Genomic DNA, 21,984 nt, shown 5'->3' with positions numbered 1-21,984 from the left:
CGCCACGGTTCCCGCAAGCCCCCACCACGAAGCTTTCGCATGGCATTCGTTTCATGCAGTCGTGAAAGAAATTATGAATGAATGAAGAAGTATGCCATCGTACTTTTATCATCTCAAATTCGAATTGTATCCTTTACCAGATTTAGACCCAGAGAAAGTGAGTAAGAGAGAAAGGGAGAGGGAAGTGTGGGTTCCTGGTGAGGGAACGGATATTTTTGGCTGTACACCATCATCCACAGGCGGAGCTTGCGCCTGGCCGAAGCATAAACCTGTTCTTTGGGAACAACATAGGAGGAGAAAGGGAGGCACTGGGAGCTCGGCAGGTTCTGTGCTGGAAAGAAGCTCGAGAGATATTATAAAGGGAACTGAGAATCAAATACAGGCAGGCAGTTTGCAGGGTGCCCAGAACGGAGATCTAGGTTCGGAAGTAGCAAAAGGGGGAGTCATTGATTGCGGACCTTCACGACAGACACGACCTGACGAGTCGAGAAATCTGATAGTATTGAGCACGACGAAAAATTCGCAATTAGAAATCGCACCTCCGAGCGCGAGTTTGGTGGGTAAGAAAAGAGATCTGCGAACTTCGAAAAGGGATTGGAGGTTTGGGAGGGTTAGGGTTGAAGCATTGGATATGGATGGCGCGAGGGGATATCATCGTAGAGGGGAGGGTAGCCAGGGTGGTATCGTCATGAATGCTGGGCTAGAACCGGGTGGTCGAGTTACAAAGGCGAGATTCGAGGAATTACATACTATAGGGGAGGATGGGTTAGAGTTGAAGAATACGGAGGTGGGATGGGGAGTGGTGCATTTGTATAGGGAGGGGGAGGAAACACCTGGATTGATGGGGGTGGAAGTTTATAACGCAGATACTGCGGCGAATCCCACGAATGATGCACAAAGTAACGGGTCGAGTGAGTCCGATGGAAAAGATAGTGCAGAGGATTGTACTTTACTGTGCATACCTGCTGTGCCGAGTTATCTTACGCCGAGAGATTTCTTGGGATTTGTGGGAGAGAAGACAATGTATGAGGTTAGCCATTTTAGAATGGTTATGACGGGGCGGATGAACAGGTATATGGTGCTTATGAAGTTTAGAGATGGCAATGTGGCAAAGAAATGGAAGGCAGAATGGGATGGTAAAGTCTTTAATAGTATGGAGGTATGTTTTCACTTTGGTAGAAGATATCTTTGTTTAGAACTGACGATATTCAATATAGCCAGAAACCTGCCATGTCATGTTTATAAAGTCAATCACTTTCCAAACTCCCACCTCCTCTAAATCAAATACAAGTTTTCCAGAACTATCCCACGATCCTTTTACACCAGCTCCGATGCAAAATAACCTCAAACCTTTCCCTCCTCCAACTCCAAATCTCGTCGAACTTCCTACCTGTCCTGTCTGCCTCGAAAGAATGGACGATACAACGGGCCTCTTTACGATTCTCTGTCAACATGTCTTTCACTGTGCATGTCTCGAAAAATGGCGTGGCACAGGTTGTCCCGTTTGTCGACATACCAATCCCTCACTAGCGATCGCTTCTCAACAGTCTACTACACCCTATGATCCCGACAATCCACCGTTTGGAAGTGGTGAAGCATCACTATGTAGTGTTTGCGATTGCACAGATGATCTCTGGATCTGTCTCATATGCGGAAACGTCGGATGTGGACGCTACAAAGGCGGGCACGCCAAAGAACACTGGAAAGATTCGGCGCATAACTTTGCCCTGGAAATCGAAACCCAACATGTATGGGATTACGCGGGTGATATTTGGGTTCATCGACTCATTCGCGATAAAGGTGATAACAGTAAAGTCATCGAACTCCCCTCGTCACGTTCCAGGGGTGCGTTGGCGCCCGCAGATAATGTGGATATGGTTCCGCGGGAAAAACTCGAAAATGCAGGATTGGAATTCACGCATCTCTTGACGTCGCAGTTGGAGAGTCAGAGGGTTTATTTCGAGGAATTGGTCGGCAAAGCGGTTGCGAAGGCGAGCGCGGCGAGTGAGAAAGCTAGTCTTGCGAGTCGCGATGCGGAAGTGGCGTTGGGGAGGTTGAGGGAGTTGGAGGAGAAGTATCGGAAGTTGAGTGAGGATACGCTGCCGAGTTTGGAGAGGGAGTTGGAGAGGGAGAAGAGGAAGGCGGAGAAGGCGCAGGAGATTGCGAGGGCGATGGGGAAGAGTTTGAGGGAGGAGAAGAAGGTTTCGGAGGGGTTGATGGAGAGGATTGGGTTTGTGAATGAGGGGGTTAGGCAGAAGGAGGAGGAGATGAGAGGGGTGAGGGAGGAATGTGAGGAGTTGAGGGAGGCGAATAGGGATTTGATGGTTATGATTAGTGGCAGGGAGAAGATTAGGGAGATGGAGGAGGCGGGGGAGTTGGGTGAGGGTGAGGCGGAGGCCGCGGGGGTTAGTGTGGGGGAGAAGGAGAAGGAGAAGGAGAAGGACGGGGAGAAGAGGAAGAAGGGGAAGGGAAAGGGGAAGAAATAGGGATGCGGATGGGGACTGATGACTGATGATGAGAAGAAAAGCTTTTATTTTGGCGTAACATATCATGGTTTGGCGATGGGGTTCTAGGTTGGCTGGCGTAATTGGGAAACGAAACGATAGGAATTGAGGTGGGATTGTATTGCATTGCATTGCATTTCTTGCTCGATACATGGAATGAATGAATGAATGCATGAATGCATGAATGAATGAAGGAATCAATACAATGTATCTCTACAAGCAGTCAGTAGGTACAGTCAGGTCTATAGGTAAATCAAAAGGAAACACATATTATGTATATCTCGTATATCTCGTATATATTCATCAGAAAGATGTGTGAAAATGTTATTCGGTCTATACATGCATATCTATCTAGGTATATACCTGAGATCCATTTCTCTCATGTTTCTTTCTCTCTCTCTCTCTCTCTCTCTCTCTCTTCTTCTTCACTTCCCAAAATATACAAATACAATACAATATAAATAAATTACAATACAAATAAATTACAATATAAATAAATTATAATATAAATAAATTACAATACAAATAAATTACAATATAAATAAATTACAATACAAATAAATTACAATACAAATAAATTACAATATAAATAAATTACAATACAAATAAATTACAATACAAATAAATTACAATACAAATAAATTACAATACAAATAAATTACAATACAAATAAATTACAATATAAATAAATTACAATACAAATAAATCACAATACAAATCACAATACAAATAAATCACAATACAAATCACAATACAAATCACAATACAAATCACAATACAATTCACAATACAATTCACAATACAATTCACAACTCACAACTCTACAACTTAATTTATAATTCCAAGGTTGCCTCATCTCAACCATTCATTTCAATCAACTTTTTATTTCAATGAGAGGAGATATCAATCAATCATATATAGATATGCATGCATGCCACATTGCATACCCAATACCATAACTAACCATCCATACCAACATCCCTACACATATACATACATACACCATACCCTCCGACCAAGAGCAACAAAAAAGAACAGAGCAGAACAAGCACCATTGAAATTTGAAAACAGTCTTGGAAAAAAAAAATTGCAAATGTTCATCTCTAGAATTTCTTTGGCCCCCCCAGAAAGAAAAGAAAAAATTGCATGCATCCATAAAAACATGTAATGCGTGACCCTTTTAACCCCCAAAGCCAAAAGCCAAAGCCCGAATTCAATAAGATACGATAGAGAAATGGCAAAAAACGGCCAGGTAATGAAGTCCATCCATGAATTACTTTACTCCTTCCCTTCCTCGTACCCTCATTTCTTCTCTCCACAACTTTTCATCCAAAAAGGTATCTCTGATCATTTTTCCTCTACTTCATATCTGTTACTCGTCCAGCGATCCTTTCCCTCCTTACATAATAATGGCCGGAACGTCAACATTAGCCTTGATGCTCTTATGTGGGAGAATGCTACCTCCGTTTACATAAATCTCATCACCAATCGTAACGTCGTCACCCAATACACTGACATTTTCCAAACGTGCCCATTTACCGATAGTAGAGTTCCAGCCTACGATGGTGCTCTTGACCCAAGCGTGATCCTTGACTTTGGAGCCCTCGAGGAGAACACAACGTTGTAAACGAACACCATCACCGATAACAACATTAGGACCAATTGTTACGTTGGGACCAATGCGGCAGTTCTTGCCAATCTTGGCAGAAGGATCGATCAAGACATTGCCGCCGTGTACGTATGGGGTATTGGGTGGAGTAAGGAGCTTGGAGCCCTTCTTGGTAAGGGAGGAGAGATAAAGACAAGTTCCGGAGAGGAAATCCTTGGGTTGCCCAACATCCATCCAGAATCCTTCCAAGTCGAAAGAGTGCAATTGACCATCGGCGCAAATGGCAGGGAAAGTCTCTTGTTCGATGGAGGTTGGGCGGAGGTCGATGCGCTTGAGGACACTTGGGTTCAAGATGTAGATACCAGCGTTAATGCGGTTTCCAACGAATTCGACCGGCTTCTCTACGAATCGATCGATTCTGGATGCGTGGTTTGGCTTATGGACAACGACACCATATTTGGATGGTTCTTCAACCTTGGTTACGACAATGGTACCTTCATCACCGTGCTTCTTGTGGAAAGCAGCCAAATCTGCGAAAGGATATTCACAGATGACATCCGAGTTAAGAACGAAGAAAGGAGCATCATCCTTTCCGAGAATTTCTTCTGCGAGCTTCAGAGGACCGGCTGTACCTAATGGTTCGGATTCGATGGAGAATGTGATTTTAACGTTGAATCTTTCTTCGTACTATGTGTGCCTGCATTAACTTCTGCGGTGTAACCCAAGAATTTTTTTCTGGGTGGTAGTAGTGAATCATACCTCAGCCAAATACTTTTCCATAACCTCTGGACGATAATTGACGGCCAACACAATATCTGTAACTCCAGCTTCTGCCAAGGCTTCAACTTGGTGCAAAATCATGCGCTTGTTACCGAATTCGACTAAAGGTTTTGGGAGGGTCAGAGTCTATGGGTGACAGTCAGTTGAAAGCTCTGTAGCTTGTGCGAAGGGCGCCATGTAGATTTCGAGTATGGTATCATGGCATTGGGAGAACGTACGAGTGGGCGGAGACGGGTGCCAAAGCCACCGACAAGAATGAGAGCTGTGTGAATATGTTAGCGATGCATTGCCAAAAGGACTGCGAATGCGGAGGCCGCGTACCCTTCATTTTGATAGTTTGGAAGAAGTGAAATGTGTAGAAAGGTTGTATGTAATTCTCGTTCTACCCCACAGTTTAAGAGGATAAGAACAAGTGTCGAGAAGATCTAAGATTGAGTTGGATGTTGATCACCACGTCTACTTGATGGAAGATGGTGAATGTAGAGGTGTCCTTGTGAATTGGATATGCTCAAGCACGATTGGAATTGTGAAGGAGAAAAGAAGGGGTAGATGGTACAATTAAAATTGATTCGAAATAGAAATCAACGAATGTATGTGTTGCTATTAAAGGATGTAGCAAAGAGAAGATGGAATTGAATTAAAAAAGTTCAAAGTTGTCTTCTTGTGTTGTCGTTGTTGAAGTTGGAAAGAATTTATGTTGAGAAGATGTTTAAGTGTACGGTAAGTGTAAGTGTATGTGTGAGTATAAGTGTGAGTATAAGTGTGCGTACAAAGTAGTAATAAGGGTTTGGGGGGGTCGTATGAGAGAAGGCCACTGTGTCAATGGATGGATGGATTGATGGATGGATGGATGCTACTAACTACTAACAACTACTACTAACTAGGTACCTAGGTAATAATCATTCAATCTATTTTGGGGGAGGGAGAGGGGATGGGATGGAGGGATGAACAGTATCTCAGTCAATTCTCGTCAACCGTTTGATCGTACTGGGGAAAGGGGCTACGCAGTTAAGCCGTAGAAGGAATCAAATCAAAATAATAAGTGGCTCTTCATGGCTCTCGAATAAGATTGAAGATTAAAAGGTTGCATTCATGCCATTCAATTGGCTCCAAGTTATATAATCCAATGAATTCCATCCAAAGAACACGTTCTCGACTGTTATATGGTCGACTCTAACTTCTCTTGCTAGCGTGTTTAAAATTGAAGGACATAGGTACTCCGTGGTCGAATGATTGAAGTTGATGATATTCCTGGGGAGGTGGTAGCTATATGGCTTGGGTCCAATGGCACGATGCATATTCTCATGACAGTATTGCCTGCTCGCATCATATATTGTATGTATTATATTAGATGTATTATATATATGTATTACTCAATGCTGGCGTGCGTGCACTCCTATTCCTTCGACTCATGTATGGTTGACGATATATACTATTATATAAACAGAAAAGTCAAATGACTGCGGGTAGGTACGGTACGGATAGCGAAAGGATGTACAATGTAAAGATTGGCACATCTCGACAAATGCATGGTAGTTGAGATGTAATAGAGACCTATGTCGTACCTAGGTAACATGTAGTAAAGTATCTATCCAACACATCCATATCGCTCGTAGACAGTTACTTATTCACATATCATGACTTTGAAAATAGGAGTACCGCTACACGAATATTAAGGTTAGAAAGAAATCAAAACTACCTCTCTGTCGCCCTAGTATGTATATGTAAGGTTAATAAGTCTTGGCCTATAATAAGGGTACCCCGTTAATCTTCATCTTACAAGCAACCTCCTTCATCCCCCTATTCGCAAACTCAAAAAGATTGAAGATGCCATGTCGAAGTGTGTCTACATCGTATCCCCTTTCCATCCATCTTACATATCATGATTTAATCCCCCCAATATAATCATCACCATCACCACTACCACCAATACAACACCACACACCACAACACAATACCTCCAAACCTCACGACAAACTTCCCCATCGGAATTCAAGCAGCAAGAATCGTATCAAAAACTAGTCATCCTCTCGTGTTCTTCAATGGCATAAAAGTCGTAAGATCTACTGATACATGCTTCCCCCCCTTCATCCCCCTTCATACGAGGTGGTGGAAGTCGCCGATCCAAACTATCGTTGCCCTTCCGTATCAGACAGCATCACGAGATGTGAAAAAAAAAAAAAAAGATAATGTGGCAGTGCATGAAAACTAAACTTCACTCCACCAGCTCTATCCAAGACGCCACATCCCTCGGCGGTTTTATGAGTTGGTTGCCGATCAAACATCAATTACGTCGTCTTGTTTGCTGACGCTTGTCGTCAATACTCGAGCATTGTTGTCACTCAGCACAAATGCCAAATATGAGAAACTGATGTTGCGATTCTTGTTTGCACGATAATATATGACAATCTTCATATTCTAGCTTTTCCCTCGAGCTTCATCACTGTTTGTTGGAACAAGAGTTTTCGCAAATGGTTCGGGTTACCATAGTTGGTAATCCATCCATCCATTCATCCATTTTTGATCCGAGCTCGCTGGATTAATCAAATCATGCCTATTGGTATATCACCGATCTCATGAACAGCATGAGCAGCCCCGAATATTCAACGAAACAGCCATCCTGAAAAAATTCGCACAATTTATCTGCATTCTGCGAGATCCCTTCACAAAAATGACTCCCTACTCCCAACCCCTTTCCCTTCCCAACCGCGAAATTCGCATCCTCATCCTTCAACCCCTAAGCCAAGGCACCCCAATTCAATGCACTGTCGAAACCATCTCTCTCCTCTCCCATCCTTCATACGAAGCATTATCTTATGTCTGGGGCGATGCCTCTATCCGACAAACCATCACATTCAATGACACTCCCTTCTCCGTTACTCAAAATCTGGCTATTGCACTACATCATCTCAGGCTACCTCTTAAACCGCGAAGACTTTGGGTTGATGCTATCTGTATCAATCAATCCGATAATAAAGAACGCAATGAACAGGTCACGCTGATGTGTGAAATTTATTCTCTGGCGAAACCAGTTTTGGTTTAGTTAGGTGAGACCTTTGAGGGGTGTGAGGAGGCTTTTGATTTGATGTCTAGAATCGCTATTGCGAGTACAGATGAAATTATGGAAGATGAGTCCCAAACCATGTTTTCCTTTTATTTTGAGCTTGTTAAGAAAGAATGGTTTACTCGTCTGTGGACCATACAAGAACTGGCACTAGCGGATCAGGAGCCTCTAGTTGGTTGTGGATCTACCTGGACTACCTGGAGTGTACTGTCAGAAGTCTGGCAAAAAGTTGCAATGATAGAATTCACGAAGATGGGAATGATTATGATGGAACGTGGCGATGAAAATGAGAATACACACAAGACTGCTGTTTCGCAGGGTGTACGCACCAGTGCTATCAAAATTGATCTTCTCAATAATGTACGCACGGCAGTTACTGATAAAAAGGGTGAAGATCTCCGGGATCTATTACTCAACACCGTTACATCTAAAGCAACAGAACCTAAAGATAGGATATATGGTTTACTCGGCATGATGGGTTCCTCAGACCGAAAAACCATCACAGTAGATTACAGTCGATCTCTAGGAACAATTTACGCAGACGCCATATCCCACATCTTTCATAAAGGAATAGGACCTTTCTTTCTTGCTGGTTTGGAACTAGCTGGTCCAAATCCCCCATTCCAATATTCTTCCTTTCCATCATGGGTGCCAAGGTTAGGCAGTGAATCTCTTCTTCATCCTACTCTCTATCATCCCCCAGGTATAGGAGTCTCGGGAGCAGGCAGCACTGCCATCAATGGCCACATATCTCCCGATCTCAAAACCCTCTACATAAGAGGTCTTCCCATCGATACCATTGCCGAAAAATTTACCTTTGGCCCAGATGATAAATGTCTCACCCAACTCGCCCACATCGAAGAAATGGTTCTCAAAGCAAAAAATCTCGCGACCCTCCACTCACATCATCGCCCCTACCTCCACACCTTCAAAACCAAAGAACCAGTATGGAGAACCCTCATCACAAACAAACTCTACACCGGAGCCGGCCGTGGAGTTGCACCAGAAGCTTATGGCGAGATGTACAACATCCTACTAAACGATAATTCGCAGGACCGCAACACCAATCATAATATTTCCTGTCAAAACAACGATAGCTCGCACAACGACGATGAGAGAATTAGAGACTATAGACTCTCTCTCCTAAACTGCCTCCCGAACTCCGCTTTCTTCATCACCACCACGGGGTTTTATGGCATGGCTCCTAAGTCGATAGAAACTGGAGATCAAATAGCGATTTGGTTTGGGGCAGCTGCTCCTTTTGTTTTGAGAAGGTGGGATGTGAAGGGACAAAACCCTTCGCATGATATTGATAGTAAGCAATCCGATACTGCAAAAGAAGGACAAAGCCACCGAGAAGGAAACGAAAAAGAACAAAGTGAGATCTTTGCAGCAGTATCCGTAGCATATGTAGCAGGTATCATGGATGGAGAAATAGTCGATGAGGTGTATTGTGAGGATTTGGAAGAAGATGTTGTGTTTACTGTTCGATAGGTAGGAGGATGATGATGGGTTTCTTTATGTAGGTAGGTAGGTGGGTTGGTAGGTGGGTTGGTAGATGATTTTTTTTTTTACTTCGAAGTTTGTGTTTTGTGAGGGAATTGTAGAATTTATTGGTTTATTTATTTTTCTATTTATATACATATCTTTATATACCTACCTAGATAGGTAGATAGATAGATATATAATTCAAGATCGAGATTAAGAATTTTATATTAGATAATAGATTACTTGTGAGTTTTACATATATAATAAATGAATAGATGGATAGATAAACAAATGAGTAGATAGGTATCTAGATAGATATCTAGGCAGGTATAGTTTATACATACAAAATCTAGATACTCAGATATTCATATTCATAATAATAATTATCTATCTATCTATCTACCTAATTATATTCATAATATATAAAATATACTTACTATATACCATCTCATTCTATATATATATATATATATATATATATATATATATTTACCTGTCTATATACCCCCCCCCCCCCTTCCTTCTCGCCTCTCTCCCCTACTCTCTCTCCCATTCTATTTCTTACCTCAAGCCCCAGATTGAATACTACATACTACATTGAACACTCAATTCTAAATTTTAAATTTTAAATTTCTATAAATTATCTTGTTATTTTACTACCTATCTTATTATCTCACCACCTCGTTACCTCGTTACCTCATTATCTTACTATCTCACTACCTACCTTCATCCATCCCACCAATCACAATCACAATCACATCCCCTCCCCCTCCCCTGCCTCTGCCCCCCCCCTCCTTCCCCTCCCATCCCATCCCATCCCATCCCATCCAGCTCCCTAACAACATTTCAGAAAATAAAGAATACCTCGATACCTATCTACCTATCATACCTACCTACAATCCTACCATAACTAGCCCTGGAGGTATCAACACTTACAAACATTAATTTTCCCCTTAATCTCATATAATAATAAATCTCCACCACTTAGGTACCTACCTATACCTAGGTACAAAGAACAACAATTGATTTAATCTTCCTTCCTTCAATCTCATTTTTATATATATAAACACACTCATCCCATCCATCTAGATAACATCTGTATTCTCTCAATCACATTCACCCCCATTCCTCGGCTCCCGCACAAAACCCACGTGAAACCCCCCTCGTTTACCCCCCCCCCCAAAAAATGATTTCGTCACAAAACTCTCCTTCAAATTGTGAAACGAACTGCTTTTTTTTGGACGCATCCCCGTGCGATATTCCTTGTATTTATGTATTTGCATGTGAATAAATGCCATCCGACTTTTGCGGAATACTATACGTTGCTAGTATGCTATGCTATGCTACATTGAGCCTCCCAATTATTACTATATATGTGTACCCTTTCACTCCCAAGCTCGCCGGCATCTTTTTTCCCTTTCCCTTTCCCTTTCCTTTCCTTTCCTTCCCATTCCTTGCTCTGCCCCAATTCTCCCAGTCCCAGCCAATCTTTCCAGCTGTCAACTATAGTGATTGCAGCATCCAATATGAAATTTCCGCCGCCGTCGTTGCAACTGATGCATCCTTCTTCGAATTTTCGCCAACCCATCCATCCTATAATACAATTTCCATCCACCCAATTCCCCCCTATTGCTGCCCGGCCCAGCTCTGTCCAATGCCCAATGCCCAATGCCCAATTGACCGAAGCCCTATTTCCAATTTTTCATCACGGCCCTACGCGTGAGTACCAATATCACCCTGGGTATACCGGCCCGAAGAAACAATTCGCGAACCTGCGAGTAAAGAGAAGGAAAAAAACGCTTAGAGAGAAATGATAATGATGGGAGAGTAATCGACAAAAAGAAAATATGGAGAGAACGCTATTCAGATGAGTATGTGCGAGTTCCATGCATGCCCAGCGCCGCCTCGAAGCTGCCCGGTATCTCCATACCAGGCCCTGCTATATGCACCCAGCCCCAGACCAGAAAGTTACGCAAGAAAAGGAGAGGCTTCAAGATGTGTCTATATAGCCAGTCCCTACCCGAAGAACAACAAATGAAAACCAAAGAAGCCATACGGCCATAAATGGCGACGATTGATAAAAAAAATGAAAAGAGAATAAAAGAAAAGAAGAAGAGACTGAGTATGGTTATATGCAATGAAACGGACAAATGAAATGGGTATTTTGTTATCGATGAGACGCCCTTTTAGATGAAGGTCAATGCAGCGCCTATTTTGTCTGATGGATGGTAACTCTCTGTAACCTTATTGATAATATTCTGGTTGTGATGTTGTCACAATATGTGCGGGGGGACGGCTTTCGTAAGGATCTCTCAGAGGAAGACCAAAATGACCCTGCTCTGGATATTGCCCCATGTTAAGACTTTCTCCTGGTAGTGGCTCATATGCAGTGTCTCTCCGATAGCCGGGAAATCCAGGAGCGATGGGACTTCTCCCGAAATTTGATGGCGGTAGCATTCCGGTAAGACCACTGTGTGAAATGTGTGATCTTGGTGGATATCCCATAGCTGGATAATCGGTTGTCTGCCTGTGATTCAATGGATTGGGCTCTGACAATATAGGAACGGTCGAATGCAGTGGCCCTTGCGAATGTGCATGATAGTATGTGGGAGATGGGCGCTGATTACTCATATCAAATTGTAAAGATCTGGGTTGAGGTGAGTCATGGATGTGGGTATTCGAGAGTTGATTCGAAAAGAACTGATCTCGAACCGGTGTAGTCATTTCCTGGGGAGAATGTGCATAATTTGAGGAGTTATAGTCGTTGTAACTCTGCAAAGGGTGTTGGCTTGGAACATGATGGCTAGCAAAAGAAGATTGCTGCTGATGCTGATGCTGCTGCTGTACATTAGCGTACCCTCTAGGCCATTGAAGTGAATCGGCAGAAGCTTGTTGATTGAAATTTGGGCTTTGCGATTGGCTTGAAAGGGTATCAGTCCTTACACGCTTCAACCGGCGTTCTTCCGGCGACGAGGATTCCTGAGAATAGACCGAGTATCTATCTTGCATACGTGTACTTTGATGGGGGGCATGTTGTTGTTCGCTGTATTTACTCGCCTCTGGAGAACCCGACTCTTCGTCCGGCTCTTGAATTCTGGCACGATACTTCTTGGGCTCGTAATCATCAAACGCAGGACCGCGCTTTCTGAGCAACGACCGAGGCTCCTTACGAACCCTCAACTTGAGCCCCTGCTCCTGGAACTTTTTGGTCATAGTGGTCGACTCCATCATTCCAGGAAAAGCTTTTGACGAATATACGTTAAATTGATCTGACGAAATGCACCCCATCCACACCACTTCATCTTCGCGGCTCTCGAAAAGATTGAACTCCAATATATAGGTACCTTCTATCTTGGCCGACAAATCGCCAAATACAAAATACGCGCCCCACTCGTCAGTTTCCGGATCCTTCAGACGATGACAAGATGAAACAGTAGTGCCTGCTAGTAAAGCTCCATGGGATGTCCCAACTTGCATATCTGTGACTGGCGTAAGACTACTTTTCATGAAGAAATGTGGGTCTGTAAGAGTTAGCAATTGAAAGAAAGCGACAGAGAATGCCTTCATACTTATAATATAACGTTCACTGGGGTCAACCGCGTGGGATATTAAAAGCTGAACAACGGGCGGAGGGTCGACTGCTCGACGGTCTGGAGACAATTTAGATTTATGCCAATGCAGAAGACTGTAGGCCAATTTACCTTTCTCTTTGCCCATGTTAACTCTCGCGTAGCGAGGTTGTTGTCTTATGACGAGCTTGCAGTCTTGGCTTCATTATCATACATCAGTAGTTGTTCGAGCAATGGCAAATTTGAAAGTATGGCTGGGCTAATGGGGGCATACCTTTGTAATCCAGGAATCTGGAGAGATTGTGCCTGCGCGAAGTCGTGCGATGGTTGAGAATTCATACTTAATATTATAAATTATTTTATCTAGATTCGAGATCTCTTTATTCCTCGGTTTGATCGTATACTTTTGTGCTGTGCTTGCGCCACAGATGTATAAATCGACAGTTCGAGTATTGTGTGACTAAAAAATAACAAAAAATGGGCTCGGGAATAGAGGAGGTAGTGGAGAGGCAAGATGTTCTTCTATATCCGAGATCTCGTTATTTTCTGATGAATTGTACTTGCGATAGAGGTAAGTTTGGCTGGCGTTTGCGAGTCCAAGTCCGAGTCCAAGTTTGAGTTTGAGCCCGACTCCTAATTACTAACAAGGAAACAAACAACTGCGAAGAAGCTTTGTACTGATAGATAGGAAGGTGAGATTCCTTGGTCTTGTTGTTGTATGGCGTCTTGTGGCTGCGATGAAGGTAAGAGTAATCGATTTTTGAGAGTATGTGGAAGGGTGTAGGTAGAATTGAGGACAACCAGAAAGTACTGGCGTTGAATGAGAGAAGATCGGGAAGCATATGTTCTAGATTTCTGATGCTGTTTTAAATGATTTATAACCGTACTGGTGGTTATAGGCCTGGATAATCTTTGAAGAAGTCGAGGTCCCTTCGAGGTAGTGCCGCCCAAGACAGTCCGCAGCTACAGTGTCTCCTCCTTTCGATCTTATGATATACGCCAGAGAACTGTACTTTCTGTCAAGGTGTGTATGTGGACGCGAAGGAACGCTGGCAATAATGAGAGGGGACCGCCTCTTACGTTCAAGAGAATATGGAGGCTCTGGGTTTGGTGTCTTGTTGTTTTGAGACTGAACTTGATATCGAGGAGATTCTTGAAATATCAGATGCGAAAACCAATGGACAGAATTCTCCACTTTGATGATGATTATGATAAATGAGGAACTCTTGGCGACGATATCAATGCCGTGAATGTAGAGTTATCCAAGATCCTCGAGTCTTCGATACAGGTGAACTTGTAGGTACACAAGGTAAAGATTCAACGGTCGTGTATTGAAGAAATGCAAACTGACAAAATGCGACTGATGTAAAGGACTGGGTGAGTAAGACTTTAAGCAGTTCTGATTGGTGCTTCACGAGCAGCGATACTCGGTACTCGACTTGAACAAAATGAGGGCGCGGATAAGAAATGCAGGGACAGAAGAGATTTTCTTTCTAATGCTCTCAGACCAACCAAAGTGATCGAGTGATTAAACTGAGTAACGTCTTTAAGCTCTCTCTCGAGTAAGTACTATACCTTACTGTCTGTAGAATGAGGTGATTTGAAGACTTTATATGAGGCTGTGAGCTTGTGATGCAAATGATACACCAAAGTTCTCGTTGTCGAGCAGGCAAAAATGTATCGATGTGATGTATTTCATGCAAGTTGTTTGTACAAGAACAAACAGAGTACAAGTGATGAATTCTAATTAGAATTTATCTTTGGAGGCAAGGTACAAGAATACTTTTTCGAGGAAGAAGTCCGTGAGGCAGTGGTATCGACGGTAACGATGGATGTAACGGGTTCCGATGAGGCAGTTGCAAGCCCAGGCTAAATTTGTATCGCTCTTCCCCAACTTTGAGAGATCTTGATGATCCCTTTGGCTACTTTCCACCCAAACGGGAAATTTCTGGTGCACTTCCGGAATCTAGGATGATGTGGAAGGAGTCTGATTAATGCCGAGTTGGAAACGTACAGTATCGTTATGGGTTTCAAGATTACCTATAGGGTAACGGCTCGAGGGTTATCTTTATTGGTTCAAACTGATGGAAAAGGTGTGATGTTGAAGAAATAGACAGATGGGTATGTGGCTAAGGCGATAGACTAGCAAAGAAAGAGAAGGAAAATATGGGATGAGGCGATTAGCTTATGAGAACATGGTGTAAGTGATTAAGTGCAAGATTGGAGACGAGATGTGCGTTTATGTTGCCCGTTGCCGAAGTCAAGCTTTAATTCGATGAAGCACTTGAATTTCCTCGCCTTGTTCATTGATAGCCAGTTAAGATGACAGGGCCCCAGGTCCCCTCTAGAACCTCAATAGAATATGTATTTTTAAAAGAAGGACATTGGACCAGCGCTTCATGCCTGCTTGTTCTTCCTCGTACCCATGTTTAGCACCCCAGATATATTGGAGATGAGTGATATTGTAGCAGGAAGGAAGTCTCCTCGTTCCCGGTACGCCCGCGACCTACGGTACTTCATAAATGCCGGGTGTGAGAGCAGAGCAGAGTTGAGTCGACTTGAGTGGTGAGAGCCCGAGTCATACCGATCGTCTCACCCTTATGAAATGATTAGATTAGAGTAGTGAACGTTTCCAAGATTCTTCGTTTGTGAATTGATAGATAGTGTGGGTACATATATCGTTTAGTCTTCCTTGTCGATACAGCAGAGTGACATGGTATGGGGCCGCACAGTCCATTATCTATGGAGTCGAGATATTAGATATATTGATAGAAATGATTGCCACAAACATAAGAGCCAATCGAGATCTACTATCCCTCCCGTCGAGATGCCTCTTTTTCTCTTCCGTGGCTATTAATTTAGGAGAGGCCAACATCTAGCATGGGTATCTTGTGGTCAGTTTGGTCTGCACCTGAAGCTCTGGACTCTATGGTCGAGTCAATTTTCAGAATTGGAATTTCCAATTTCCAAGGCAAATGACGTTGATGAAAGGCATGTTAAGACTGTACGGAGGTAGCTGGGGGAGGACGTTCACTCCGATGTAAGAATCTTATCTGACAGGCGTGCCATAGACCTAGCAGTCTCAATGCAAACACGACAGCCCAAGAGTAGCGTTGGAAATAGCCATACAAATGAACTTGGTAAACAAGTACTCACTCATATTAAAAGAAACCAAAAAAAGAAAATACAGTAGTACATTGACACAATACAACACGGAACTTACCCACGAGCTCCATCAATTCATGTAAGATCTTCATTTGATGCACCATGCACAGCGTTTATTGAAGCAGTCGGCAACCCAAACGAAGACCCAAAAGAATGGAATATCGGACGTAAAATGATATGTGATAGGCGCGAGAGAGAATTGTGAGAAGATGTTACTTGCCTGCTCTACCTTGGCCGACATGCTGTCGTTGATTGATATGGATAAGGAAGAAGTATCACCCCCCAAGCAGAATTGGCCGAGAATAGAACATTGTGTGTGTAGGTACCTAGGTAGGTACAGAATGCTTAATAATCCACATCATCCATCGATTGGGAAATTATCTCTTCTGAGCTGCCTTTTGCGTGCACCTTGCTGTTCGATGGCCGAAGTACGTTAATGGTTGTGAACGAACAGGAAACCGGAAATATTGCATGCACGTGCGAGTACATCTACAGTAATTACCTAGTAGATAGCCACAAGTCAATTTTATACGCGAGACATTTATCCGTATATACGTAAGGAGGCAGGTAGGTATATTATAAAAATACACTATACCTAGGTAGGTAGTAGTATATAATAGATGCAGGGATTTGGAGAGGAGGGGGGAGAGGGGGGAGACCATGCTATGCATCAGTAGCTCGTGGCTGCTCATACCACCATCACCATCACCACCACCACCATCACCACCACCACCACCACCACCACACATTCTGTCTGCCCCCCACGACGCAAATTATTATTCATCAACACTATCAAAATACAAATATATCAGCCGAAGTATATACAATCTTCCTATCATTCTTAGAATGCAATATCTACCCAAGTACAGCTACAAGTCAATGTACCATGGCCAGTATATCGCAAACTACCATGTGACTTATACAGTCATACTACATCAAGCTCCAAACTTATATTCACATGCATCTCCTCTTATAACATCTCCGCATTGCTTTCGGATCCCTTGGAACCGTTGCTAATTTACGCTCCAATTTCTTCAAAGCATGTCCGTTACCAAAAAGTGTTGACTACTAGAAACCCAATACCGGTTAATCCGCATCATCACATGTAGGAAAATCCAAAATTATCGTCTTAAAATACAGCTGGACGTTCACGGGTATGGACGCATCAGAGATAATCTGCCCGTTGGTAATGCTACTGTTGTATTGGTGGTCACTGACTGACATTTGATTTTCAGGGAACGAATCTTGACTGAGAATCCAAGGGCTAGAACCTGTCAAACACTTAAATTGCCATCGCAGCGAGACGTATCATATGACGATATGGAACCTCATCTGTTCCCCATAGGTTAATCTATAACCGCTACAGGTAACAGGATATGAAAGGCTTCATGCAACGTTATGTCCTTCCTCCTACCTACCTCATTTCGTGGAGGTCGAAGGGGCAGGGACATGGATTGGTATGTTACTCCAGAATATGGGCTAATCGATTCTAAGCAAAGCAGTCTCAAGTCCGAGTCCGACTCCAAAGATTGGAAAATAGCATGGTGAAATGAGTATGGAGAAATATATTCAGAATCCGATTGTCTAATAACTTCCAGAGAAAATACCCACAGCCAATATTTCAAACGGGAACTAGTATATGCTTTAGGAGCCGTAGTCAGGCCAAGAGATAATTGCATGAGTTGCCGGATGTAGAAGTACAGCCCTCCTCCTGTGTACTACTATACATCGAGCGATATTTGATATGCCTTATCAAATCATGACTGGCAGCATAGCATTGAAATTCTCGAATGTTTTCCCAGAAGTTCCAGATACCGGTTTCTTGATAATGCTTATGAAACCCTCCACGACTTTGATGTCCAAATCTTCTTCTACTCCACTAACTTCTTGATCCAAGTCCATCACTTTCGGTCGAAGATTCTTATTTGGAAATTCCCGGAACTGATCGGGAAACGGCACTTATTAATATCAAATTAGCCTATGTGCGGCGAATACTCCTCATCTACAGGGTTCGTCGGAACGCTAGAAGGAGAAACTCAGAAATTTATACAGGGCTCAAGCCTTAAGGCCCTATCAGACTCAGGGTATTTGATAAAATCTCATCTAGCATTGGAGCCACCGTCCGGCGTTCACACACCATTGGACATGGAATATGGAACTATTGTCGGTCGTTCTTCCGCTGCACAGATCACTCTTGGGTCGAAATCTACAGCTGCACCCAGATGCACAATCAGTCAGTCTTGCAACGCGGGCTCATGCAGAGCAGGGCCATCATCATGCACGCCACAGGCCACACAGCATACAATCTTGACCTTTCTTCTATCACAACTTCTTCTGCCTTGATTTTTCTCTACTCTTCTTCGCCGCTTGAATGTTGGCCTTCATCTGTGATTTGATGGACATACGGGATGTTACATGAAGCATCCCGCTTCCTCTTCGGACGAGGGAGACACATGGCAATTTAATTTCCGTAACGACATGTCAGAAAGCGAGATCTCGACCCTCTTGCCGGCGATCTTCCCTGCATGTCAAGTTACACAAAATAATCAGCTCTTACGATAGCAGCTTGGGCAAATTACTACAGGCCCAATTATGTCTCTGCCTTGACAATTATTGTATCTGAACGTTGAATCCACTCATCGTCTTTGACATTGCGTTGCAGAGTTGAGCTGGGCCTCGGCTCAGATCTTTTCCTGAGATTACGGTTTTCTGGTGCTTGGTTGGTTGGTTTAAATCTTGCAGGCCTACTTACGGACGCGACAGTATCATCTCATATGAGATGTCATATAGGGATATTGTTCAGGGGTCCAACTATGCTGGATGTGCCTCGAGCTATTATAATCATATGTCCGGCGCTTCTCCAAACGTGCTCCCAAGCCCTTTGTGACGAAGTGGCGCGGATCTTCGATACCGAGAACTTCACATTGCTACCCAACTCTCATGCACCTTATTTATCAACCGTTTGACTGACGATCCCGCATGCTAGTCCGTAACTTGACTATTATTATATTTGACATCTGTCACCGCCCAACGGCCAGTGCCATGATTGACATGGAACGTTCTGACAGTTCTAACAGCTAATAACCGAGATTTACGAGAAGACAAACAGATGGTAGGTGCTCATGGAACGCCAAGACTACGATAAATCGAAATTAGATTTGGGTAATGGGAATCAAGAAGTGCGAGCCCTGCAAGGTATATGCCGGTACTTAAACTGGCCGCGCTGAAACTCATTCATTGATATCCACAATAGAACTCCATGAAGGTTTTCCCAAGTTCTAACATCGGGGAAGCTGCCAACCCTGTGCCGGCTACTCCACATCATATCAGGATTCATAGGTTGTTTGGTAGCAGACTCTGGTCTCTATGCAACTTCTGCAAAGTATGGAGCAGCAGTTCTATCAACGTTCCCGAGACACTCTGCACAGATCAAGCTCCTTTAAGGCGACGGATTGCGGAACCAAACACGGTATCGGTACTTTCAGTAGACCCCTTTTTTTTCTATATTGAGCATCAATGTATCACTTAGTTGGCGGTGGCACTAAATGTGGTAGAGTATGTCTAGAAGATAAAGCGATGAATCAATGGGAAAGCCCAATACGGAGAGTGTCGTCTTCATGTCTCGGGCTACATTCCCGAACCAGAAATAATTCGGGGGTGCGGAAAAGTCAAATACATCAACAAATCAATTTCATTAGAGCACAATTCGAGTCGAAACCAGGACAGCAAATGTTCATTCTAACAATCTCCACACCATTGAAATCTCGGCTGGGGTACATATCAAGATTTGAGATTCAAGAGTCAAGGGAATTCGTATCCTAAAGCCAGGGCTCCATCTTACAGGTTTTTAAGAATAGGACCGGATGGATGAGTGATTCAAGGATGAAATTCGATATTATCTTAAACGTCTAATGAGGTTGACCTCAATCCCCGGCCAAACAAGGACCAGGATTTTCAATAGAATTTCGCTTCTACGTCAATCATTGGCTATTATCCGTTCGTAATTTCATTGTTCTTGTGGTTATGAAATTGCTGTAGATAGGTCACCTTGGAAGGAAAAGTTCGAGGAGGGTTTCGAATAAGACAGTACTGTATATCTGCTTGAGGAATCATCGTAATGTATATGCATCACAGATTCACAGCCGACCAAATTGCCGCCGATCAAGAGTCCTTGCAGTTGTCGAAACTCTAAATCACTACCGGATCGCTCATTAAAAATTCAAAACTCGGATAATTATCAAGGGTCCTTGCCGAAAGCCGTTTGCACGGTTCAGCCGTTAGCAATCCAAGTAGGAACTAGGATTGATACCCCCTCGTCCTTATCTCATTTCTCGAATGGTCATTGTCAAGGACAGAGTCTCTTCCGGAACGAAAAGTGTCCTAGACATCATCCAACCTCTTGTTCGCCTGCAATTCTTCTTTGGTCCCATTAATCGCTCGACGTTGCTATTAAAAAATGAAACCATATGACAGCATGACCCAAAGATCTTTTCAGCCTCTGGAAAAAGCTAAAAACAATAGCATCATAGCAGAGTCAATTGAATCTGTATACATGGTCTAATGTCTTCAATATAGGCAAGTCAATTGTCGCTCAGACTCAAACGCCGACCACATATTGGCTTCCGAGCACACAATGCATCATGGTTGGGAGGAGCTGATGTTCTCGAATAATCTTAATGTTCGAATTCAATTTATTAAGCATTGGTATCACAATCCCCCGGGATATCAAAGCAGTGGCGCAGCAGGCACTATCAGCACTGGGGCTTACACGACGATCCTATAGCTCTCAACCCACTACTCTCAAGATAGCTGCTTCAAAACAACGACTTTTGACCTGAATGATTAAGAATATCATAGAAAGTTCATATGGTTGTCCACACAATTTTCTTTAACTTCCACTCGAAATATTCAAGTCTGTAAGAGCAAAGTGGGCTGACCTACTTTCACATGTCTTCGCTAGGCTTTCTTACATAACTCCAAATCATTTAAATATGCTTCTGCGTCACAATCAAGCACAATTGGGCACGAGTTTGAAGAAGTTTGTGCAGGGATTTATATGAATGTACCATCCAATTCTACATCACACAGGTACAAGTAGCACCACCCCCTGTGCATTTTTTTGTGTTTCGCTAGTGCGCATACTGTGGCAGTCATCTGACTTTTCTATTGGAGCGATTGGAAGGAGATATGCGAAGTTGAGGGCCTCGACAGAAGATGGGTTTGATTAGGTGTTCGTTCGAAAAATCTACGGGAATATGGATCTCATACGATTTTCGCTCGCAACAACTCTCAAAATTCAGAATCAGTTGCATGCAGCGTGCAGTCATCAAAATAGGGAAATGCTATTATCGTGTTGCGTGGCTAATACTTTCTTCCTAAGTCTATAGGTGCATGATCTGCAGAGATCGTTCTTTCGGGAAGACCTTGGCAACGAACATGCTCTTAGGGTTGATGAAGCGAATACCATCTCAAGTTCTGACACTTGTAATGTCAGTGTCCCAATTCGTGTTATCATTCGTGAAACCTGTCCATTTTCATTCATCATGATTATCCTTTCTGTCAATTACTATCACCATTAATAGACTCCGTAACTATATCTCACCCGGTAATGAAAGAGGATCTGTTTCACCAACAGGAAATAGTCGTTGAACCTTCTTCTCTTTGTCTGTTCGAAATATTTCAAGACAATCATTAGCAACTAGGAGATAAGAAGTGAACTTGAGAGAGCGAAGCAAGGCTTCACGATAGTCAATGGGGGTCAAAACCTGTACTTCCCAACAATTATTCAAAGCGTTACTGATTGTT

General features: G+C 43.1%; 4 protein-coding genes across 4 annotated transcripts; 2 read left to right on the top strand and 2 right to left on the bottom strand.

Moving 5' to 3' along the window:
* Positions 1 to 91: 91 nt before the first annotated feature.
* On the top strand, positions 92 to 2,486 carry EAE98_008703 (uncharacterized protein; the record flags this gene model as incomplete). The annotated part of the gene is made up of 2 exons (XM_038956326.1): positions 92 to 1,159; positions 1,218 to 2,486. The coding sequence occupies 2 exons, from the start codon at positions 92 to 94 to the stop codon at positions 2,484 to 2,486; spliced, it is 2,337 nt and encodes a 778-aa protein (XP_038807407.1).
* A 1,417-nt stretch (positions 2,487 to 3,903) lies between these two features.
* Positions 3,904 to 5,221, bottom strand: EAE98_008702 (uncharacterized protein; the record flags this gene model as incomplete). The annotated part of the gene is made up of 4 exons (XM_038956325.1): positions 3,904 to 4,800; positions 4,873 to 5,019; positions 5,112 to 5,155; positions 5,215 to 5,221. 4 exons carry the CDS (start codon positions 5,219 to 5,221, stop codon positions 3,904 to 3,906), a joined length of 1,095 nt encoding a protein of 364 aa, XP_038807406.1.
* A 2,343-nt stretch (positions 5,222 to 7,564) lies between these two features.
* On the top strand, positions 7,565 to 9,451 carry EAE98_008701 (uncharacterized protein; the record flags this gene model as incomplete). Its single annotated transcript, XM_038956324.1, has 2 exons — positions 7,565 to 7,885; positions 7,937 to 9,451. The coding sequence occupies 2 exons, from the start codon at positions 7,565 to 7,567 to the stop codon at positions 9,449 to 9,451; spliced, it is 1,836 nt and encodes a 611-aa protein (XP_038807405.1).
* Positions 9,452 to 11,689: 2,238 nt separating this feature from the next.
* EAE98_008700 (uncharacterized protein) lies at positions 11,690 to 13,353 on the bottom strand (the record flags this gene model as incomplete). Its single annotated transcript, XM_038956323.1, has 4 exons — positions 11,690 to 12,966; positions 13,015 to 13,095; positions 13,147 to 13,214; positions 13,289 to 13,353. The coding sequence occupies 4 exons, from the start codon at positions 13,351 to 13,353 to the stop codon at positions 11,690 to 11,692; spliced, it is 1,491 nt and encodes a 496-aa protein (XP_038807404.1).
* Positions 13,354 to 21,984: the final 8,631 nt, after the last annotated feature.

Source organism: Botrytis deweyae (genome assembly GCF_014898535.1).
Source record: "Botrytis deweyae strain B1 chromosome Unknown BDEW_023, whole genome shotgun sequence".
Taxonomy (NCBI): Eukaryota; Fungi; Ascomycota; class Leotiomycetes; order Helotiales; family Sclerotiniaceae; genus Botrytis; species Botrytis deweyae.
Note: the sequence above shows the minus strand (reverse complement) of the source record. Positions and strands in the feature narration are given on the sequence as shown.